The 24,752-nt window shown below is 38.0% G+C and overlaps 4 protein-coding genes across 5 annotated transcripts; 1 reads left to right on the top strand and 3 right to left on the bottom strand.

Moving 5' to 3' along the window:
* Window positions 1-4,283: 4,283 nt before the first annotated feature.
* LOC103431768 (uncharacterized) lies at window positions 4,284-12,437 on the bottom strand. Of its 2 annotated transcripts, none has more exons than XR_011575890.1 (9): window positions 12,195-12,437; window positions 9,360-12,064; window positions 7,628-7,758; window positions 7,187-7,253; window positions 6,458-6,535; window positions 5,682-5,851; window positions 5,334-5,477; window positions 4,970-5,098; window positions 4,284-4,633 (listed from the first exon to the last, which is right to left on the bottom strand). XR_011575890.1 is itself a non-coding variant. In XM_070813349.1 (9 exons), the coding sequence occupies exons 1-9, from the start codon at window positions 12,385-12,387 to the stop codon at window positions 4,451-4,453; spliced, it is 3,810 nt and encodes a 1,269-aa protein (XP_070669450.1). In that variant the 5' UTR covers window positions 12,388-12,435; the 3' UTR covers window positions 4,284-4,450. The 2 variants fall into 2 exon arrangements, 1 of the variants encoding a protein (XP_070669450.1); XM_070813349.1 differs by having other exon boundaries at window positions 6,458-6,545; window positions 12,195-12,435.
* A 713-nt stretch (window positions 12,438-13,150) lies between these two features.
* On the top strand, window positions 13,151-14,577 carry LOC103431753 (chlorophyll a-b binding protein CP24 10A, chloroplastic). Its single transcript, XM_008369924.4, has 2 exons — window positions 13,151-13,885; window positions 13,971-14,577. The coding sequence occupies exons 1-2, from the start codon at window positions 13,662-13,664 to the stop codon at window positions 14,518-14,520; spliced, it is 774 nt and encodes a 257-aa protein (XP_008368146.2). The 5' UTR covers window positions 13,151-13,661; the 3' UTR covers window positions 14,521-14,577.
* A 53-nt stretch (window positions 14,578-14,630) lies between these two features.
* LOC103431754 (uncharacterized) lies at window positions 14,631-18,952 on the bottom strand. The gene is made up of 4 exons (XM_008369925.4): window positions 18,293-18,952; window positions 18,161-18,221; window positions 17,905-18,049; window positions 14,631-15,081 (listed from the first exon to the last, which is right to left on the bottom strand). The coding sequence occupies exons 1-4, from the start codon at window positions 18,498-18,500 to the stop codon at window positions 14,824-14,826; spliced, it is 672 nt and encodes a 223-aa protein (XP_008368147.3). The 5' UTR covers window positions 18,501-18,952; the 3' UTR covers window positions 14,631-14,823.
* Window positions 18,953-20,578: 1,626 nt separating this feature from the next.
* On the bottom strand, window positions 20,579-24,657 carry LOC103431755 (protein disulfide-isomerase 5-2-like). The gene is made up of 5 exons (XM_008369926.4): window positions 24,289-24,657; window positions 24,030-24,133; window positions 23,564-23,934; window positions 22,466-22,773; window positions 20,579-21,191 (listed from the first exon to the last, which is right to left on the bottom strand). The coding sequence occupies exons 1-5, from the start codon at window positions 24,514-24,516 to the stop codon at window positions 20,874-20,876; spliced, it is 1,329 nt and encodes a 442-aa protein (XP_008368148.2). The 5' UTR covers window positions 24,517-24,657; the 3' UTR covers window positions 20,579-20,873.
* Between the last annotated feature and the right edge of the window lie 95 nt (window positions 24,658-24,752).

Genomic DNA, 24,752 nt, shown 5'->3' with positions numbered 1-24,752 from the left:
AAAAAAATAGAATTATTATTGGCACTCCAAAAATCTTATTTTGCGCTTCTCATAAGTGTATATTCTTTCTAAATTTTGAAAATTTGGAGTATAAATTGAAAATTTTAGAGTGCTAATAACAATAATTTAACAAGTTGACAAATTAAATGAAAAAAGATCGTCAAATATTACTAATTAACTATTTCATTTTATACTAATATTTCAGATCATTCAAAATTGAGATGCTTTAAACTTGAATTTCGTGGATAACAAGTTCATCCAAATTTATCATGATTGACCAATAACGTGGATGAGCTTAAATTCCTCCTAACACCTTAATGTAAATATACCCTTGTATTAAAAAGTAAAATGAAATTCATCCATCGAATTTCTCTTTCACTTACAAATGAAGAAAAGTACTACTAAACAATAGTAGTTCAGACAAATTTAAACTAAATATTAATTTTAATAAATGTTTTAAGAAAACTATCCTTTCCCATTCTATTTGAATAAGCCACAAATTGTGAGCAAATACGTATGTGAACGTTTATATTTTTGTTCTATTACACATGATCCACATGCCACCGGTGTAAATGCAACAAATTGTCGCCGGTCACCGTCATTGTGACTGATTTTTTTTCAACAGTCGGAAAATTTCAAATCACTGACTTTTATTTTTACAAATGATAGCGTTAACGGATTAAACTGTTCAACATTGAGTTAAAAAATAAGGATATTGATATCTACACACCCATTTTACTTCCACACACCTCTCTCAATTTTTGGCAATCGGATCAAATGAAAATTTTTAACAAGGATGAGTGAGAGATAAAAATAAGTATGGAATAGCACCATCCAAAAATAATGCATGCAACTTTTTCATTTTATTATATTTTAATGTGTGAGTTAATTGTTCCTTTACACGTATACGCAATAAAATTAGTAAAATTCATTATCAATATTCACATAATTGTTTTGGTTGATTATTTTTTCTTAAACAAACGATATTATCGACGGAAAAAATACGCTTAGCCTCACTAAAAGACAGAAAGAAAAAAATCTGATTTTGAGAAAGTTCATCACGGAAAAGCATATATCTCAAACGTAATATTATTGTCGTCATGTCATATGGGTCTCGTCCGTCATTCCACGTTCACAACTCCCATGTGTGGAGAAGTACCCAATTTAATTTCTCAGAGGGACCACAATTTTAATTTGTCCCCATCGATCGATCAAGCTAGGAATTCTCCAAGGAGAGGTTTCTTCACATGCCCACCAATTTACTTCACCACGATCTAGGTGTTCACACGGACCACGTTCGAGATTATATTTTAGAGAGTTTTAACAAAATATTCTCGGTATTGTTCAATTTTAACGAAAAATCATATTTATACATTTCTTTGGTACTATTCATTATACCTTTAAAAATGACTTTTCATTAAAAATGAAGTTTTTTTAGACTTTTCGTTAGTTTTCCTTATATTTTATACATCACATCTAAATCATTTATGTAATAGAGATGGAATCTAAATTCATATTTTTATTAGAGAGATGGTTTGTATATGGTTTGCAAAATTTAATGTTCTTAGCATCATAATTTTTCAAATTCTACCTCTTTCGACATATGCCTCAATGTGTACATTATGGATGCAAATTTCGTCCAAGGGTAATTGATAAAATTACACCTATAAAACAATTAACATTGTTAGCCTAATTGACAAACACATGAGAAAATGGAAGAGCTTGTCAACCAAAGAGCCTCTGATGCCTAAGTAGGAAAATAGGAGAAGTCTTTGATGGCAGGCCTATGGCAAGTGTATGCCTTGGAGAGCATGGCACTCAATAAAGACTTCGAATAGTTGACCTCTGCGGCCTTATTGAGTCGGGAAAGGCACGATGGCAGGAGAGGAATATCTTGGGTCCGAAGGGCGCTTTGATATGTGTATGAGTCCGCAGGCAAGCAGATGCTTAGCCCCTTAAGGTTTGGTGTGGTATGCTCGCAACTTCAATAATAAATCCGTCATATTAATATAAAAGTCTATATGTCGTTCTCTTATTTAATATAGTTAATTTATGTCTTCATTAACAGTGTATTTGATGAAATACCTTTTCTTTTCTTTTTTCGAGAAATGCTAAGAAGGCGATTTGTTGTATCCAAATCTAATCTCCCAAACCTCTTTTTTTTCATTTGGTTCTCCAATAAAACTTGGTTAAATACTTTTTAATCCTCAAATTTTTGTGGGCGGGTGAACCCTAAGATTTAATGCTTTTATTATGCATATTAAATGAATAACAACGACTCCCGTTTGACCGACTTTTGTTTCCGTCCAAACTCAACTGTCGACAGTTGTACACGAGTTTGACTCTGGATCTCGAGTACTAATTTGAAAAAACAGAAAAGAAAAAGAGGAACTTATATAAAACAAATCTATCGTTATATAACGTCTTAATTTACCAAAATAATGATATGTATTTAAAAATGTACACAACTGCTAAAAATTTTACAAGACTTTGACTTTGAATCTCGATTACTACTTTGAAAAAAGAAAAGAGAGAGATAGTGATCAACCAACACAACTTATATAAAACGGGTCTATCGCAATATAACGTCTCAATTCACTAAAACAATGATATGTGTTTAAAAATGTACTCAACTGTTAAAAAAATTTATAAGACTTTTGACTTTGAATCTCGACTACTATTTTGAATAAAGAAAATAGAGAGAACTAAACATGAGCGATACACGAAAACAATTTATATGAAACGAGTTTATTGTTACGTACTTTCTCGATGTACTAAAACAATGATTTGTTAAAAAAACGTACACATATCAAGATTTTATTAGAATTGAACGCTACATGAGTGCTAAACCCGTTTCATAAATGCTCTATGAGAAGGACACTTAATGTTGTTCTGGACATCAAATATGTGTCGGCACTGAATACATACACTTAGTCAAGAAAATCGGTGCAGATGGAGATGATGAGTTGCGAAAGAAAGCCAGCAATATCATAGGAAAAAAGGTGTTGCCATTTGCCAAATGATGATCTTCATAGGCTGCCGTTGTTTATAAAGTTGGGCATAAAATCATGAGCTTCCTTCCTCTTTCCTTTTCATCTTTTTGCCTGGCAAGCATGGCGCTTTCCGGCATAATTGCGCTTGATTGAGAGCTACTAAGAAAATCACCCTACACACTTTTTAATCACAATCATCGCAGTCAATCAAATGTTCAAACAGCCGAGAACCGCCAAGAAAGGCCGCTTTTGTACGTTCAACTCCAAATTCAAAGAAACGGTGTAAAAAACTGAAAGCTAATGAGCCGTTGTGATGATCATTTTATTTTCGGTTTTTTATTTTTTATTTTTTTTAAATCAAAATTTTTGGGATGGTTATCGAACGAGTTTTCAGTTTTCAAAATAATGACAACTAAATACTAACAACCAAAACAACTAAAAATTGAACTAAAAACAAAATAATTATCAAACAGTTTCTAAATTAACCGAGCGCTAAAATAACTTTTGGAGTCCAATACTAGCTATTTGTTCTAGTAGTGGCATGCTTACCCACTTCCATCGTAAGATTTACTCAACTTTGTTGAACCTGACTTCTGAAGAGGGCAGATTTTGGGCAAACATGACATTAACACCATCCGCCGACCCTTAGGCCAAACACCAATATTTCAATTTTCGTTTACATTCTATTTTCCTCTCTCCTTCACAGATTCTACGACAAGAAACGTATTTCACACTCCAGTCTCAATACTACGTCATAAAATGAGTGTGCAAAAATCATTTTCTTTTAGAAATCAAATGCGTGGAATACTTTCCCACTCTACATGCATATATACACACAAGCCGTAGATTTTCATTTAAAAGAGAAATTCAAAGCTTCCACATTAGCTACTCACTGACATAATCAAGGGCCAAAACTTTGACATCACAATTGCTTTAGATATACTATTTTATTCAAATTTTACTAGCATACGGGCACACACAAAGTGTATGAGAAAAAATTTTATTTTTGTTTTTTAAATAGAAGGAGAGAGGAAGAGAGTGCTAGAAAATGTGGGAGTGGAAAGTTTTTTTTTATTTTTTTATTTATTTTTTAATTAGAGATATGTTAGAATTACATGTAGGTGAGACTTTGAAAAAAAAAACAAAATTTGATAAAAAATGATAAAAAAATAATGTTACGGAAACCAAATTTGCCCTTCCGATACTTCGCAATTGAAACAAATGATAAAAAATAAAAAATAAATAAATACACGAGTGCAAGGTCACGAGCACACATATATACATGAATAATGTTAAGGAAACCAAATTTGCAAACCAAATAATGTGTCACAAATAAGAAATAAGCACGTTAATCAACATTTAAGTAATAATCTAATTATCAACATCCTTATCATTTAGTTTATAAAATTTAATTTAAAATTTTAGTATCCTAGCATTACTCTATATACATGTACATATTACTTACGTAAGTTACCGACGGGTTTCTTTTCTACATATGACAGGATAACGACCACGTCGTCAAGCTTGCCGCCGCTATATCCGGCATACCCAGATGCCTCGGCTGCATCAGCAAATGGGCTCCTTGTAGATTTAGATCGCCCCAGCTCTTGTGCACTAGTGGCCAACAACTCTGCTATGTCCTTTGAATAGTTGCACACACAGACAACCAAAAGAAAATGCATATAAGAAACCACTACAAAGTAGTTAAAAACTAAAGCTGTCTGTTTTACCAGCAATCATGGTTTTCCTAGCTCAAGTATTTTGCCAATAAACTCGGAAATTATAAGTATGAAAGTCATTGAACGAAAAGATATGGCACCACCACCATCGAGCCATGTATGTTTTGTCGAAATGCCCTTTTCTGCAATGTCTACGGCACCTTTAAGCGAATGCATGACAGTTTTTCTTGTTCGGTTTCCTTTTCAAAGAAAGCTTACGGGAAAGAAATATATCAAGAAAACATTGAGACTACGCACCTGTAGTTCCAATCCCGTTTGCAGTGACTTCAATACAATTGAGGTGATCTCTTGCTCGTACAAGTTATCGAATAGGCCATCTGTTGCAGTAACAACCACATCTCCCTCATCCAAATCAATTCGGTATTTCTGAAAACAGAGTATTCTTGTTAGCATGATCTCTCTCATTGTGTAAAACAAGCAAGTTGCAAGAAAGAGTTGGTAAAATAAAAATAAAAATATACTGTTTCTGCCATCATCTTCCACGGATAAGGGAGGTGAAAAGTTCAAATCTACTTCTTACGAATGATAATATGTCAGGAGCTAGCATTATGGAAAATTTGTTTGGGCACACGATATGGTGATAAATTTATAATGCACGTACCTCTATAAGTTCTGAGGGATCATCACCTCTTTCAACCCGTACTGGAAAATTGAATTCGTGAACCATTGGTGATGATTTTTTAAAGACAGCACCATTTCTAATAACGATAAATCCCGAGTTTCCAATGTTGGCCACATGAAGAGCCTGCAAAAGCAAATTTTCATTACCCATGAACTTGAAATCAAAATTTTCAAACATTACATTTTAAGGTTGTCATATGCAATAACCAAACCATGGTTCACGAAAGAACACTCCGTAATGCTATATGAGGAAGAAAAAAATGAGATAATTAGTAATACCACCCTCATGAGGAAGAAATAATAATCTTAGTTAAGGAAAACTTCCTACCTGACCATCAAAATAAGCAACCAGAACCGTGGATGATCCAGGAGATTTTGTATATGATGAACCTTTAATAAGGACTTCTTCTGGTTCAATCAATGGTAAACCTTTGCAATTGGATATGAACCTTTCACAATTCTCCATGAGTTCACGAGCATATAGTCCAGGATTAACCCCTGAATATATCAGGAGCAAAGTATAACAAATTTAGCCTAGATTTTGTCTAAACAGAGGGTTTAGGGCTTAAGGCATATTGCACAAATAAGAAGAAACATTTGACTTTTGCCGTTGCCCATGGAAAAAAAGACTAATTAACAAATGGAGATTGAGATATAAGTATGGCTATCAGGCTATCAATTATTCCAGTTCAACTTCCATGCTACGTATCATTATATGCTATGACCATTGGATGGTCTGGATTCATGGGACCACAATAAAAACAATAATCTAAACCAATTTAGGCCATCGTATACTCGTAGCATAGAAGAATTTTCCCAAATATTTAACAATTATGGGAACACTGAACCAAAAACATGAACACAAAAAGACACAAGGATGCACCCACATACAAACAAGTTTAACTTCATATTGCGTAATCAGAAGTGAATAATTTAACGGATAAATATGTAAAATATTTTGGCTTCACCATTGAAATAAGTGGGTTAACTAGTGATAGCATTTGGAAAAGAATCTGGTAGTCTAACATGCTGAGATATAGGTATGGCCATCCAATATTCCTAACAGTATTTATCGTGCAAAATTAAACTTCAAGGTGGCGATACCTTCTAGTGACCACTGACCTACTCCATCGGCCACACCTAACCAATTTTGGCAACCAACAAAGTAAGCATCCTCCCCACCTGTCAATGCCTGGAATTTATTAATTCGTAAATTATTTACAGTTATGCTAAATGCAACCGTAAGGTCAAGTAAGTATGGTGTGTGTGCACACAGGTTTGTATGCATGTGTGTGTGTGTGTGTGTGTGTGTCTACCTGCGTATAAACAAACGAGAGAGAATTCAAGACCAACCGAACATAAAGCTCGTTTATGCAAATGTGCATCTGTGGGTTAGATATGTGTATCTGTCTACCTACATACAATTGAATGCATTGATAGATGCCAAATTGCTATTAGGCAATACGAGTTATGTCCACTTCAAAAGGATAAATTTTGGTACTCTGCTAGCAATTTTAGCTAAAAAATTTAGAATTTTTCTACGTTTTTTCCTTCAAATGGGGCATAATGAAAGTTAATAGGGCGTGTATAATATAATTTTGAAAGGGAATTCATGAGACCAAAGTCAGACTGAAACTTTGTTTTCTTGTAAAAGTATAACATATTGAATACAACACAAACTTGTCTGTCAACATCAGTATGTCCCTCCTCACCGTTTTGAGTTTCTTATCAAAAAAGAAAATAAACGTTTACAATATTAGGTACCACTCTAAATTATCCAAAAGTTATATAAAGTGTGTACTAAAACATTACATTGTAAACTTGAGAAGATACCTTTGAGGGATGGGGTAATAAAGCAGCACTAGAAGATAGTTGAAGAACAGCTGCAGATACGTCCTCCCTGTGGAAGAAAGAACGGGTAAGCTGTCCTAGTGCGCTTTATTGACGAAAAATCCTCAGCAATAGACAAACAACATGGTGTAGGAAAACAAAGCATGAACGAAAACATCAACCAGGCTTTTCCCGAAATCTAATCCTTTCACCACCATTACCAAGAACCGATTTTGTATAACAAATAAACTCATGCCATCCTTGTCCGTGCACCTATTGTACACAGACAGCTGCACCATTTTTTAACTCCTCAGGTGAATTCTATTGTCCTTTCATTTTTCAAACAGAAAATTATATCTTAGAAGAAGATGAACTTCAAAAGCAGAAAAAAAAGTATATTATTTATTAGAGGTATATCAAGATTCAAGAGAAAAACTAGCATACCCATCAGAAGTGCCTTCAACTATATTGAATTCCACTATCCTAGAAGTTGATATTCCTGAAACATCTGTTGTATCAGCTTTACCCTCTGTGAATTCATCTTCTGGATTTGTGGAAGGGGCATTCTCTGCTAACTATGTACAATACAAAACAAAAGCATGTGACCCTTAATATTAATATTAAAGAACTGTGTGATGTGCCAGACTGAAAAATAAAAGTAACTGTATGCCCAAGGAGCCAGCTGCCAAGTTTAGTTAAAGGTCAAGCTATAAATTAAGAAGACATGTAAAACATGTGTGCAGGAGTGGGGGTGTGCATGTATGTGCAGATTCAAGACTTTTGGAAATTTATTCTAGTTGTCTCTTGGGGTCTTATAAAACAAAATACAGGTCCCCCACTGCTAAAAGTTATCATGTATCGGCTAGTGCAATGGACACGTTTATAGTAATAACTAATTCATAAAAAGGCACCAAGCAGGATTGAGTGTGTGTAATGTAAACCATTGGTAGTTGGTACAAATCTCCGTAAGAGCTTAACTGCTAACACATTGGACCTTCATATTTCAATCATAAAGAGGAAAGGAATAGCCATCCAGATCATTAGGATATATAAATTATCATCCAATTTGCAGGAGCTTCGGTTGTAACCCCTCTAATTGATGCAGAAGTCCCAGTGACAAAGTTAATAGACATAATATAAAAATGAACCTCAAGTGCAATTTCCGCCTTTCTTAAACTTCCAACTCTTCCACCATGTTTACTATTAAGTCCGAAAAATCAGTAGCTTTATTAAAAATTTAGAACAAAACAATAAAGAACCAAACACATATTTATTATTCATGTCAATTAGTAGCCTCTATCATTGCATCTTTAAATTCTTGTAATTATTGTGTATTCCAGACAAAAATGAGAAGAAAGAAGCGGTAAACCCTTGTAGGGCGTTGAAAGCATACTGAACCCAAAATCCAAATTAGAAACTAGCTCCATGCCCTCAATCGCTTTAACTGGTCCATTTCAAGTTATACCTTGTAGGTTTGAGAACAGTACGGAAAATACAGCCAAATAACCATCTGAAAATGTTGAAATTGATCTCAGCAAAACAATGCTGCACTTGTAAAAATGCTTCCTCTCAACCACCAAAGACGAAAAAGGAAAAAGGGAGCAGCCCCCGGAAACCTTATTAGTAAGTAGTAACTAGCATATTTCTTGACAAAAGTCCCATGCTAAGTGCTAACCAGCCTTGGACACTCCTTGCACTAGATTTCACAAGTCCCATCTAGAAAACTGAAAGATTCTCAGTTGTTGAAATATTCACATATAGCATCTAACCCCATTCAAGCATCCTTTCTAGTCATTAGACTTTTTTTTTTTTTTGAGAAAAAAAACAATAACAATTTATTAAAACAATAACATGAATTACAAAAGGGAATTGTTATTAGCACTCCAAAAATCTCATTTAGCACTCCAAACTTTCTATAATTAGAAAGAAAAATACACTTGAGAGGAGTGTAGAATGAGATTTGTTGAGTGCTAATAACAATTCCCTTACAAAATAGTGGATAATCATGATATCTATCTATGTATCTATCTATCCACGATACGAATCCATGTGTGCCAGTGTTGGTGTGGGTGTAGTAGTCTAAGTTTCGACTACGATTGCGAAATAGCTGACCAATTCAAAATTTCTTAAAAAGGTGAGGCAAGGCAAGAATCAAGACTTAATTAGCTTTACTAACCACTGGTGAGACTTGAGTTTCATCTGATGTGGTGGTTGTTGTGGCCGTGGTTGTGATTGTAGTTGTGGTTTCTTCACCGCCACCACTAGTTGCATTGTTGGAGATCGTCACTGAAACCGCATCAACAGCATTCTCCTCAGCCTGAGCATGAATGTCATTGCTGACTTGAGTTTCATCTGTTGTGGTTGTGGTTGTAGTTGTGGTTTCTTGGCCACCACTGCTACTGCCACCAGTCGCAATGTTGATGCTCGCCACTGAAACCGCATCAACAGCCTTCTCCTCGGCCTCCGCATCAACAGCATTCTCCTCGGCCTCCGCACCGCTAATTGCTGGAAAAGAAAAAATTTCATTGCTGACTTGAGTTTCATCTGTTGTGGTTCTGGTCGTAGTTGTGGTTGTGGTTGTTGTTTCTTCACCACCACCATGACCGCCACCAGTCGCAGTTCTGGTGCTCATCACTGAAACCACATCAACAGCGTTCTCCTCGGCGCCACCAATTGCTGGAAAAGCATGAATGTCATTGCTGACTTGAGTTTCTTCTGTTGTGGTTGTGGTTGTAGCTGTGGTTTCTTGGCCACCACTGCTACTGCCACCAGTCGCAATGTTGATGCTCGCCACTGAAACCGCATCAACAGCCTTCTCCTCGGCCTCCGCATCAACAGCATTCTCCTCGGCCTCCGCACCGCTAATTGCTGGAAAAGAAAAAATTTCATTGCTGACTTGAGTTTCATCTGTTGTGGTTCTGGTCGTAGTTGTGGTTGTGGTTGTTGTTTCTTCACCACCACCACGACCGCCACCAGTCGCAGTTCTGGTGCTCATCACTGAAACCACATCAACAGCGTTCTCCTCGGCGCCACCAATTGCTGGAAAAGCATGAATGTCATTGCTGACTTGAGTTTCTTCTGTTGTGGTTGTGGTTGTAGCTGTGGTTTCTTGGCCACCACTGCTACTGCCACCAGTCGCAATGTTGATGCTCGCCACTGAAACCGCATCAACAGCCTTCTCCTCGGCCTCCGCATCAACAGCATTCTCCTCGGCCTCCGCATCAACAGCATTCTCCTCGGCCTCCGCACCGCTAATTGCTGGAAAAGAAAAAATTTCATTGCTGACTTGAGTTTCATCTGGTGTGGTTCTGGTCGTCGTTGTGGTTGTGGTTGTTGTTTCTTCACCACCACCACGACCGCCACCAGTCGCAGTTCTGGTGCTCATCACTGAAACCACATCAACAGCGTTCTCCTCGGCGCCACCAATTGCTGGAAAAGCATGAATGTCATTGCTGACTTGAGTTTCTTCTGTTGTGGTTGTGGTTGTAGTTGTGGTTTCTTCACCACTACCACTACCGCCACACTTCGCAATGCCCGTGCTCGTTACTGAAACCGCATCAACAGTATTCTCCTCGGTCCCGGCGCTGCTAATTGCTGGAAAAGCATGAATTTCATTGCTAACTTGAGTTTCACCTTTTGTGGTTGTGGTTGTGGTTGTGGTTTCTTCACCACCACCAGTCGCAATGCCCGTGCTCGTCACTGAAACCGCATCAACAGCATTCTCCTCGGCCTTGGCGCCGCCATTTGCTGGAAAAGCATGAATTTCATTGCTGACTTGAGTTTCTTCAGTTGTGGTTGTAGTTGTGGTTTCTTCGCCACCAGTCGCCATGCTGGTGCTCGTCACTGAAACCGCATCAGCAGCATTGTCCTCACCCTCAGCATGAACGTCATTGCTGACTTGAGTTTCAACTGTTGTGGTTGTTCTTGTAGTTGTGGTAGTGGTTTCTTCACCACCACCACTACCGCCACCAGTGACAATGTCGGTACTCGTCACTGAAACCGCATCAACAGCATTCTCCTCAGCCTCGGCGCCGCCAATTGCTGGAAAAGCATCAATTTCATTGCTGACTTGAGTTTCATCTGTTATGGTTGTGGTTGTAGTCGCGGTTTCTTCCCCACCGCCACTACCACCACCACCAGTCGCATTGTTGGTGCTCGTCACTGAAACCGCATCAACAACATTCTCCTTGGCCTCAGCGGCGGCTGTGCCAATTGCTGGAAAAGCACGAATTTCTTTGCTGACTTGAGTTTCATTTGTTCTGGTTGTGGTGTCTTCACCACCACCACTGCCGCCACCAGTCGCAATGTCCGTGCTCGTCAACGAAACCGCATCAACAGCATTCTCCTCGGGCTCGGCGCCGCCAATTGATGGAAAAGCAGGGATTTCATTGCTGATTTCAGTTCCATCCGCTGTGGTGCTGGTTGTGGTTGTAATTGTGGTTTTTTCACCACCATAACCGCGGCCAGTCGCACTGCTGGTGCTCGTCATTGAAACCACATCAACAGCATTCTCCTTGGCCTCAGCGGCGGCGGTGCCAATCGCTGGAAAAGCATGAATTTCATTGCTGAGTTGAGTTTTATCTTCTGTGGTTGTGGTTATGGTTGTGATTGTGGTTATGGACCTTGTGGTTGTGGTTTCTTCGCCACCGCCGCCAGTAGCACTGTCGGTGGTCGTCGCTGAATGCGCATCAACCGTCTCATCGGCCTCAGCGGCAGCACCACCGCCACCACCACTCCCTCTTCTTCCCAACAATGTTTGGCTCAGTTTTGAATCTTGCACGGGATCCTCCAGATGACTTTGAGCATCAGTTGCTGTTTCAGTGGTAACAGATTTCTCGCTCTCGTCCCCAAAGCGGAAGAGAAGGCTGCCATCCCACGACTCTGTCACACACAAGTCAAAAGCAATCAAATAAATAATACTAGTAACTGATACTCGCACTCACACATACACTCTGTTTGTTTCCTCAGAAAATTGTGTTTATTTCCTGAGAAAATTGGGGGACAAACATACCGGTTGTGGAAATGATGTCAAAGTTTGAGGAGGAGGAGGAGGAGGATGAGTGCGGCGGAAGCGTCCGGCGGTGCTTCGGAAATCCAATCGGAATCCTAGTGAGGAGTGTTTCGTGCAGGGGGGGTTTAAGTGGCGGAAGAATGCTGGTTGGAAAGGAGAAGCTCAATCCGCTTCTCACGAACGGATTACCCATTTTCCTGTTTTTTATTATTATTACGTCATCGTATAAGGCAATCTACACATGCATTTGCCTTTTTTTTTGCCCTTTATATTGGTTTTTTCGTGAATTAGAGAGAGAGATTTAGCGACTGAAAGACATTAAAGATATTACTGTTTATTTTTACTTTTTTTTATACTATTCACTACATTTTTATTTGTTATTTTTATTAAAACTAAATTTTTTTTTAAACTTTTCATTAATTTTCTTCTGAAAATATCAATATAGGTAGAAATATCGATAAATATATTATTAGTGATATCAATTGACTTTAATGGAAATTATGGATATTTTCAATTGGAGGGTTATCAATTTATTCAAATTAATTGATTGATATTAGAGAAAAAAAAATTCAAAAATTTAAAATCTGCAATGGGTTTTGACAAATTGAAGTTTTCATTTCACCTTATTTCTATAGCGATCATTGATTTTTTGGATATTTCGACGAAAATATTGAAAATTTCTTGAATGTTTTAAACAAATCGGGGCAAGAATGTTTAATGGAGAAAGATTTACATGGTATATACCGTCAGAGCTGTATTTTATGCAAATAAATAAAAGTATGTGTAAGTTTTAAACTCAAATATGTACAGTGGAGCGATGGTATAATTCTAAGAAAAACTAATAAAAATGATTTAAAAATTTTAAGTTTTAACAAATAAAGACAAAATAAATGATAAAGTGAATAGTACTATAATTGACTTTTTAGTGTAAAAATGTAATTTATAAACAGTAACATAAGCTTTTCATTAAAGTTCTTATAATTCTATTATTGTACAACGACCTGAATGAGGATCCTCTTTGATTCCAGAAATTCATGTTTGTTCATGATACATCAGTGGCCAATTTGTTAGGTACTATTTGTATTCAATTTTAAATAAAATAATTTTAAATCACGCGAGTAGATATAATTAAAAGATAAATCTGGGAGGATCCTCATTCCAAGGACCTCGATGATATTTTGTACCCTTAGCCTATATGGCTAGTCCACGTGGTTGGAGGGAATATATGGATGCGGATGGAGGTCCAGTTCCCATTGGTCCGAAATCTATCTAATACAACCAAGTCGGATTTCATTATCCTAGTTGGCTACTCCCAACGCCACCCTTTAGATTCCCTCTTCCCTACTCAATGGTGATAAAACACCACCCAGACAAACAACTCTCAACCTCAAACATTCATTGCCACCAGAAACACTCTCTGAGTCTCTGTTTTTGCTCGTTCTAGAGAGAGAGAGAGGAGAGAGGGAGATGGCGGCAACCACCGGTGCAGTGCTCAACGGGTTGAACTCGGCAGCTTTCTTATGCGGAGGCAAGAGAAGTCAGGCCTTGCTCTCCGCTGCCACTGTCGGAAGCAGGGCTGGAGGTCCTGCTCCTAAGAGGTTAATTGTGGTTGCTGCTGCCGCAAAGAAGTCTTGGATCCCGGGGGTTAAAGCCGGCGGCAACTTCACCAATCCCGAGTGGCTCGATGGCTCGTGAGTTTCATATATTATCAACCATATTGTAATTCTAAGTTTGTCACACATACACATATGAATCTGATCAGATATATGCGTGCAGGCTTCCAGGGGACTACGGCTTTGACCCACTAGGACTCGGCAGGGACCCGGCGTTCCTCAAGTGGTACAGAGAGGCGGAGCTCATCCACGGCCGGTGGGCAATGACCGCGGTCGTCGGCATCTTTGTTGGCCAGGCCTGGAGCGGTATCCCATGGTTCCAAGCCGGAGCTGACCCTGGCGCCATAGCACCCTTCTCCTTCGGCACACTGCTCGGCACTCAGCTCTTGCTCATGGGTTGGGTGGAAAGCAAAAGATGGGTGGACTTCTACAACCCCGAGTCCCAGTCCGTCGAGTGGGCGACACCTTGGTCCAAGACTGCGGAGAACTTTGCCAACGCCACCGGAGAGCAAGGCTACCCGGGAGGCAAGTTCTTCGACCCCTTGGGGCTTGCCGGCTCCATCCAGGACGGGGTTTACGTTCCCGATAGCGAAAAGTTGGAGAGACTGAAACTGGCTGAGATTAAGCATGCAAGGATTGCTATGTTGGCTATGCTTATATTCTACTTTGAAGCTGGACAAGGAAAGACACCCCTTGGTGCTCTTGGCTTGTAAACCATTTGGCATTTACTTTTTTATATGTAGATATAATTAATTACCCAATTTTTTTTATCCTTTCCAGCACAAGGACTAGCAATCTGTTTATAACCAATGCGATAGTTCAATTTAATCGCTACTTAAGTGTCGTTACCGACATCTTGTCTTCATAATCATGGCAAGAATTAACCATAAAAATCTCTTTAACAAACTCTTAACTGCCAAAAAACGCTTACACGAAAGAGAGGATCAAAATGAAAGAGAAGACAAAAATTGTACACGAAACCAACTTTAGCAATGAAATTACCGAAGAAAATGTGATCAGTCACCACCGGTACCAGTAGCCATCAAAAACTCCCCCTCACATACGACCTCACCTCCAACGTAGGCCTTGCCTTCCATCTTTGCAATTCCAAAGCGTTTCTGCAACTTAATAAGCGTCATTCTCATCACTAACGTGTCGCCGGCAATCACTGGTTTCCTGAATCGAACTTTGTCGATTCCAGCGAAAAAGAAAGTGTCACGAGAGCCTCCCACTTCTGGTTGCAGCATAACCAAGCCACCGACCTGTGCCATTGCCTAGATACAACAAGCATTGACATATATCATTACTAATCCAAACAGAACAGCCAAGTGTTAACGGGAAATTTAGTCGACTGCAGCAATATGCATTATCTTGTTGTGAAGCATACAAAATGTGATTCTACGACAAGTATATCCTAAAACAGTCACATTTGCTCTGAACTTTTCTTAAGAAGCATCAATCAAAGATATGATTAGGGGCTCGGGAATGATATAACAAATGACTACACAAAAACCACTGAAGAATGGATCGACAAATAGTGCGTCAGGAACAACCAAATCCCAAAAACTTAACTAAGCGAAAAACAGAACCCTTAACCCACAAAATCGGACCATGGAATGAGGCAAGCATAGCAAAATTCCAGAGTATAGCACTTTTTTTTATCTCCTCTCCCCAGGCCAAATTCAGTCAGAAAAGAATAGTGGTTCCTTGAAGCTACCTGGTCCAAACCAAAGGCCCTAACTTACCTGTTCCAAATCAATGTCATGAAGGCGCATTGCAAAAATGTGTTCAGAAGATTCAGCCATACCTTTTCAGAGTCGACATCAATTACGATATAATTTAGCATAGGGCCTTGTCTTCCAAAGCATATCACATGAATTGATATTGCAATGAAGTATCAGCCAAAGAAAAACAACTATAATGGGAACCCAGGCTTCCAAATAAACTTGTCAGGACCAAAGGTGGATGGTTTGGGTTATCTGAGTAAAGAAAGACAGAAAGACTTGCAAGAAAAACCCAGAATCTTGGATAGCCCAGACGCTTCAATCAAGAAGAGAGGATGCAAGACAACATTAATAATCCATCCCAAACCAGACTAGTTGACAGGAATGAAGTCGTTCACATTGAGGTTTATTAGGAATCAAATTATATAGGTCAAACTAGTACAATAAATCAACGACTATTGCACAGACTCCGGGATAAATGTCGAGATCTTCCATAACCACTTCCCTGCAATTCTTAAAAACCGCCAAATAGATGCTGTCCAGTCCAAATGATTTCTTACGGCCACACTCAAAAATTGCACGAGCAAACTCTTCCTTCAAATGATCGTTCTAACCAAGCTTCCTTCTCAATTATAGGACTCCAATCTACATGCTCTAGTTTAGAAACTAGCTCCAGTTTAGAAACTAGCTCCAAATTCTTTCAAAAAAGCCAAAATGCCAACTCCAGGATGTTGCAGCAGAGTTCATAAGACTAGAAATATTGTTAAATGAAAGTTGAAACCTAAGATATATTGTAAAGCCTGGGAAATAGATAGCGTAAACATTTTTCACCCAGCCACCCTAAATTCAATTTCATCTTCCCCTCCAAGTACAAAATGACAACACCCCAAAACAGAATAGAACCCTGGGAAATTTCTCTCCAATGACTACAATTTGAGCCATTCAGAAATATCTTGAGTTCTTGACTAGTTGGGATTTAAGAAAATCTGCAACTATCTTGGAATCCTATATGAACTAGTTATAAAGCCAGTCCGAGCATCAATTTTGGGTTCAGATACATATTAGCTGCAACACATATATATTCTTTCCATTGCAAATTGCACAAATACATGCTCTTTCTCCAATATGTGGGATTTCAGTTTTAGGAGAAATCTTAGAGAGAATATGGTGGTGGAGATGACAAACTTATTGAGGCTGAACAAGATGATGATATTATTTCCATACAGAAAGGATGCAAGAAGATGGTGCTTAGAGACTTCTTTGAACACCTTATTTAAATGGGTTAAGCTTATAAATGGAAAGTATGGGAAAGAACCTGATAGCTTAGAAATAGTTGCAAGGTTAGCATGATCAACGAAAAATATTTTGTAAATGTACAACAAATAAATGTATTGCAATTTTCAAAAGCCCCCACTCACAACTCTGTGAATGTACCAATAAAGGAATATAGTAGAAGTAAATACAGGTTATAACAGTTTCATCAAAAGGAAAAAATATATCTCACTGATGAGCCACCACAGTTAAACTGACATTTCTCCATCACGATTTTCATGCATCACAGCAATTCATAACTTAGTAACAGAGGCTGAGCTAGAAGCCTAGAAGAGCCCCTGACATACCAAGGTGCTCACGGTTGAGGAAATGATTACGATTAGAAACTTAGAATAGGTCAAGTTTTGATCCACGCATAACCAGTTGATAGACAATCTGGTTCAACTTTAAGTGGACTTTTCAAACCCTTGATATGTATTAATGCAGGGATTTTGATGCGGAAAGAAAGATAACTTGGTCAACTTTCAGTTGCTGATCAACTGGCATAGCCACCAGGCAATCGCCAAACATTAAACCAAATGCCAGTACAAGTTTGTTGCTCAGTTCTATCCGACAAGTCACGTAAATATGGTATTTACACAAATGTCTTCTATCTTTTTCAATAATTACAAGTTAAAACACATACAATCACACAAAACAGAAAACTCAAGAAAAAAGAAGTGAAATCTACTCCCATGTTTTCATGTTACTGTCACTCAGTGACACCATCTCAGTGAGTAGCATTGACATGTCCTTGACTTAGGAAAGATAAAAAGCTTAAAATTGTGCAGAAAGGACCATGTAACTGGACATGCGTGTTTTTGTACGGGTGTTTCCTAACATTCACTATTAATTTTAGTTTTAACATATTACTCGTGTTATTATTTTCGCTAGCTGTAGATCAGTACTCTAGATAGAATAGCGGAAATCGTGTCCCCTGTTTTGTAAGTTTCATATGCTTCTTCTATTAACGAAAGCACGTTTATTCTAATATATGCGTATATAGTACACAAACACACACACTCATGTATCTTTTAGTACGATAACGAAAAAAAAAATTACCTCAACCATGAGAACACCAGGCATAATCGGCCTCTCGGGGAAATGCCCAGGAAAGAAATTATCATTGATGGTGACATTCTTGATTGCAACAGCTGAAACTCCAGCATTGTACTCAATCACTCGATCCACTAACAGAAACGGAAACCTAAACCCCCAGAAACCCAATCAAACAAACAAAATGTAGACTCAAATTAGTTCAAATGATTTGGAAAAGAAACCGAATTTCGCAGGAAATGGTGCAGAAAAAGGCACTGACCGGTGAGGCAAAATTTCACGAATTTGATTGATGTCCATGACGGTAGGAAAAGCCTCATATCCTGCACAGTCACAGATGGAAGTTGTGATGAGGTATGATCAAAGAAATCAAGGAACTCAGTTCAGTCCTTACTGAGCTCAATGGGAGTGGAGTCTTTGTCTTTCGCAGCGTCGGCGGAGCAATAGGTGGTGGTTGAGTTCCTCCTCTTAGTTTTCAAATGGGGCAACGGCGGCAGAGATCTGGGAATCGCGACGGCGACAGAGATTCGGGAGGGAGCATTTGGTCGGTGAAGGAGCGGGGGGTGGCAAGTGAGAGAGGCGGAGTAAGCTGCGGTCGACATATCTTAGGGCTTAGGGCTTAGGATTTAGGTGTGATCTGTGTCTCTGTGCTAAGGAGCATTTAAGACGAAGGAGGACGACAGTCACGAGGGTGGTTGTGTAAGAAGAAATCGTCAATCGCTTGGTTTCGGACTTCAATGGCGGAGATTACTATGAACTGCTATTAAATAAGGCGTTTTGGTGAGACTGTCATTGAGTAAATACGTAAATTTGTAGATTAAATTTATAAATTAAATGATATATCATTATTAGAAGATGAGCACATTTATCAACGTTTAAGTAATAATCAAATTATCTTCTATATCATTTAGTTTATAAAACTTGGTCTACAAATTTAATTTTTCTAGTATTTCTCAAATACTTTTGGAAGAAGCACACTGAAGAAATTAAATATGAGATTTTTCAGAGTGCTGAAATCAGTCCAGTAGGAAGTGTAATAATGTAATTGGTTGGTAATTTGAAAAAAAAGTTATAAACTAATTATATTATGATACTTAGCGTTTTAAAGATAATTTTGTCGTTTTGATCTTATTTAACATAATTTTTTTATCGAATGACCAAAATAATTGATGGTGGACAATTTTAGGGACCACTTCTATTGATTTCAAATCTCAAAGATCAAAGTAAAGAGTTATGCAAATCTCATGTACCATTTTGGCTAAAAAGTCAAAATAATATTTAAAGGCATTAAATATGTATTAACACATGTCCTTTTTTAAGGCTTAAATGTTAAAATGGTTTCTGTGTTTTCGTTATTGGATCAATTAAGTTCATGTGTTTTCAATTTGACCAATTTGGTCATTGTGTTTATCTCTGTTAAATGAAATAAAATTAAAAATTAAAAGAAAAATTATTCTCCTCCCAACTATCCGACCTCCTCCCTAACAATACCCCTTCCCTTTTCTATGTCACAATAATCATTTTTCAAATCGGAAGCTTTATTACTTATATGTGTTATTTTTCATTGATTTGCATTTTTCTGTAAAGAGAAAGGGTAATTATTTCTCATATGATTTTTCTTATGAATTTAAAAAAAAAATTGAATGAAATGTCTTAGTTGTCTAACAGAGATAAACATGAGGGTTAAATTAGCCAAATAAAAAACACGGGGACTAAATTGGCTATATGACTATAACACATAAACCATTTTGACATTTAAGCCTTTTTAAAATAAAAAAGTTTACTAGCATTCTCTTATATCTTTAACATATTCATAAATCACGAGCTGGTAGCCTAGTGTTAAAAGACAGATTACGAGACTTCCTTAAAACTAAAAAACTGGAGATCTCAGGTTCGAAACCTATTGCTAGGTTGGAAGCTAAACTTGTGGCCAGATGAGGCTAAAATGCCTCTTTGAGTATTTTCGGCCCTCAAAAAAAATGGATAACCGTAACTTGCCACCAATTATCTATTTTTTTCATTAAAAAAAATCATATTCATAAATTCATCGTTAAAAAGACCAAAGTGCCACGTAAGTAAAACTAACGGTAAAAACCTCACATGCTCCAACCACATCCCTTGAAATCAAAAAGGTGCTTTTGGAACCACGAATAACCGTCTGAAAGAAAGAAGAAGACGGCAATGATCCGACGACAAACGTGTCAAAGTGTTGCATTCATGTTGAGCCCAAGAATCGAACCATTGGAATTTCCAACACATCTATCCATCCGCATTTCAACATTCTGCCTCAGACCACGACGAACCCGTGCATAAGGCAAACCTTTGGTCGGAAAATAAAACAACCACCAGTTTGTAGACATATTAGAAAGTTTGTGCAAGAGACACGGTTACGAAGTACACATAAACACCGCTCTCGTTAAATGAAGTTTTAACGAAACACTCCCGGTATTTTTACTTTAAAAAGTCACTCGACCATTCACTTACAACACATTTTTGTCATTTTGATTAAAACTCAAAGTTTTCAAGCATTTTTCATTATTTTTCCTCCCGTTTAAATCCCCCGTAACGACCAAGGGCGGATGACCATGAGACATGCACATCATTAAGATCATTCAGGAGAGCTCGACGCGCTATATAGGTGGTCTTAGCATAAACCCAAGAAAAAGCATACAAAACAGAATCAACAGCACAAATACATGAATTCAAGTTTGCCACAAATTAAGCAGATACACAAGGAAAAAGAGACGCTGTGTTTATCGTGGTTCGCCACAAATTAAGACACTACACACAAGCTGAATTTCTGTAAGGCGTACGGAATTCATCATTCTCTAGTCTCTACAAAATCATGGATGTTTCATACTCCACACTGCAACTTTCCGGCAAACTGCACAGTTACGTTTAAGCGTTTAATAAACTCTTGTTTTTCTCTGGCAGCTACCCAAATCAGATCTGGTTATAAGTCCAAAAGGCCAGCTCTAATCTTCCTTTTCTCCAGACCTATGCTCTCTGCTTTCAGCCTCAGTGGAAGAGCTTGTAGCGTGATCAATCTGGTCTGCAGTATGAGCAACAGGAGGTTCGTCGTCTTCTTTACTGATTGATCTAATAAGCATCGTTACTATAACCAAAAAAACCATTATGTATACAGTTCGCATCCCTAAAAATGAATTCATAACACTCCCAAATGACGGACCACCAATTCTTTTCTTTATTATTCTTCCTTCCTTGTATCCTTGGAGGAACTGTGAGACTTGAGATGCCTGATCTTCCTCATCAATGCTTTCCGAACCATTTACCTATTTTACAAAATAATGTCAAGAAACATGTAAACATTATAAACAGAAACACAAGGAATACAAGAAGCATGGACAAGTAGTCCGGGAAACAAGAAACACATTAGAAGCGCACAAAAACACAGAAAAACCACAACACCAACCCAGAGAACTCTCGATACAGAGCACCTGCAATCACAAAATCCACACAAAAAGAAATATTCTTGACCTATTTTGACAGGGAACATAGAGATAAACACACCACCAAAGTGATAGAACATATCTCCACAAAGTGAGCACCTTCTTATGAGCCCGCTTAATCAAACAACCTTCTGACAACACCATACTGCAGTTTCTTCAGCAAACCCACCTCAAACCAAACAACCCCAAAACAAAATCTGTCACCAGTGCAAAACTAAATGTTTCACCCGCTCCCCCTCCTCTTTACACAACACACACCAATGAGTAGATAAACAAGGAAAGAGAGATCTTTCTGGAACAAGTCACAGGTATTAATCTTGAGGTTTTCTATTTAAACACCACACATGTCTAAGAACACTCACCAAAGTTCCTTCTCTTATTTACCCCTTCATAAAAACCAAAAGAAAAAAACATAAAACATACAACAGAAACCTAGCACCGGCCTCTTGCTGCCAGCTCCTCACCCATGTCAGGCTGTGGGACGCCATTGTTTTCAGTCTTCTCCATCAGCCCCATCTTTTTTGGATTTTCACTCTCTATTGTGTACTGATCCTTCTAAGTTATTAATCAAATAGATAATTAATTAATTAGTTGTGGATATTGTGTATTTTCATCTTAATTTTCGATCCATCCAACAGACATCTGCTTTAGTCTTCCAAAATTTAAATCTCTCTCCTCTAAATAATCCATCCCCAAAAGAGCCACCACTCCCAATCACAACTTATATCTTCTATGCATCATTACCAAAATCCGAAAGCAAGGTCATGACCATTAGGATGAGAAGGCTATGAATCATAGAGAGAGAGAGAGAGAGAGAGCAAGGCTTGGGGGACATCAACGGTGGCCAGTCAGCGAGAGAGATGGGGGTTGGGGTGGCATCTTCCCAAACATATTCCCATTACCAACCACAAATTTTCATCAAAACTGAACTTATATATATAATGAATTTCATAAGGCACTGATGGTCACATATTATTTACTCAAATATATGAAACATAGATTCACCCAAAAAAAATCAGCAACCATATACCATTGTCTATACTAAATTTAGCATGGAGACCTAATAACATATGTCTTTCTAATAACTAATCACTTACTGTAAAGTACTCCTCCATTCGATCCCAGACAACCATTTTTGGTAGTTTTGTCTTCTTGGTGGCTCCAAAAGTATCCGCAAAGTCTTCCCACTGTTTGATCCCAACATAACCAAATACAAAGTCTCGATTTGCCGATGCAGCTGATTTCAAAATCTTGATAAGTTTCTTTGACTTCTCTTCATCCTCATCTTCCACAATTGCCAAAACAATTTTTCTTTCATCATCACTCAATGACTTTAATGTCTCATAATTTATGGGCATGGCCAAAGGGAACAAACTTTGTTTTATAAAATCTTCCAAAAAATCCTCTGCACATTCAAAAAAAAAAAAGTAAGAGACATAGAAGTTGGCTGAACATAGATGAGTCGTGTTTGAGCTTTACTTAATGATGGTTAGCCTTACAATGCACAAAACACTTCCTTCAACACCATGTCATATGGTATGCTTAAATTTGAGAAAGTTTAACTTTGGGATAAAATTCAGCGGCAACTTCTAAATTCACCACACATCTAACTCTAAATAAAAGAGATAGCCACCATTGTCTCCTAGGTAAGCATGAACCATATAGCTCAGTTCCTTATAAGGAACTAGCATAAGCTAATAGGTAAATAAACTAAAACTAGCATACGAAGAGCTAAATCGATTCATTCAAGTGTATTATTAAAAATGAAAATTCTATTAGCCTGTCCGAGATGGTGGGGGGAATTAAACTATTACACTCACCTTACCTTTGTGATTTTTAAAAGAAGAAGCTTTCACTTGAAGAGATTGCATCCCTTATTTCATTTAGAATCACTTCACAAGCAATGGGTTTTTGTCCACATCTCAAGCACAAAAGGAACTAGGCAAGAAAAGGGTGCTAACAAGAAGGCATGAAAAGCAATCTCATAAAGCTTACTCGACCACATCTATGACTTCACGTACCTTATGAAAAGACGGGTCCTAAAAACAGTGCAAGTTGAAGAAATACTGTAAATTTGTGAATTTATGATATGATGTATCATTATGACTCAGAAAAAGGTGTCACACTAACATACCATATACATATTTGAACGCACTTAGCGGTGAACTAGGACTGATCAACCAAAACAACCTAACCTTCAAAGGGGCCATAGAAGATGTTGCGCTCATCGTACGTTGGATGAAGGGATGCCAAAGCAGGAACCTTGTCAAAATCATACAACACCATTACATCCTCGGAGAAATCCTTTGCAACCGAAAACCAGGCCTTCTTTTTGTACTTTATGGCTAACTTTGATATCAGCAACTCGTCCAACCCAAAACCAATATATATAGGAAAGTAAGTGCCAGCTGCTTCGACAAATTCACTAATAGCAGAGTCTGATTCAAGTATGGAAACATCAGGAGCTGCAAATTTCTTCAGATAGCGAACTAGCGATTCCGCTTTCCTGGGTCCATTATATTCTATGGGGACGCCGTGCATAAACAGTTTGAGGGTAGGATATGCACTATATAAATAATGAAAACAAAATTACAAATTAAAATTAAATAAAATTCTGACTGCAAATGGACATAAAAGAGGTTTGAAGAAACGGGATCATACTCGATTTCGTATTTCCGAGCTACAGAGGTGAATTTGTCAGCATTAAGTTTTGCAATCGCTACTGGGTGTTTCAACCCAGCAAGCAAGGGGGCAGCTGCATCCAACTACAGAAATTAAATTTGTTAAAATGTAAATAAATAACAATTTCTAGTTACAATCTGTTAATTAATCATCAAAATTAACATGGATGGATCATGGATGGATGGAGATGGATCTTAGATGATCGTTGAAAATTAGGATTCTAGAGAGAGAGAGAGACCTGAGGAGAGAGACGCTTGCAGTGGCCGCACCAGGGGGCGTAGAAATCAACCAAGACCAAGTCCAAGGCGGAGATGGCGGAATCGAAGTTGGAATCGTCGAGCTCCAACACCGTCCCGTCCACCGTCCACGACGACGACGCTGCTACTGCAGGCCAATCGGGTGCTGTTGATAATATCAGAAGCACCCAACAGCACAACGCCCTTGCGCGCATGCCCATCGTCGTCATAGTCTTCTCTCACTTTCTCTTCCTTTCTTGTTTATATGGTTTCAATTTTGCAGTCCTTTTTCTTTTCGCTAAGGATTTCAGTCCTTCGGTCAGTTCAGAGACGCTTGTATTCTGTCCATTACATTCGTTTTTAAATCGTGTCTTGTAATGGTCACTACTAGTAGCGTTTCTTACTTGAAAATGCGAGGATTTAGTTTTGAATTTCGTGGTTGGCGAATTTGATACTAAATTAAGTT

This window comes from Malus domestica, chromosome 15, assembly GCF_042453785.1.
Source record: "Malus domestica chromosome 15, GDT2T_hap1".
Classification (NCBI taxonomy): Eukaryota; Viridiplantae; Streptophyta; class Magnoliopsida; order Rosales; family Rosaceae; genus Malus; species Malus domestica.
This window is presented reverse-complemented; position numbering and strand designations above follow the sequence as displayed.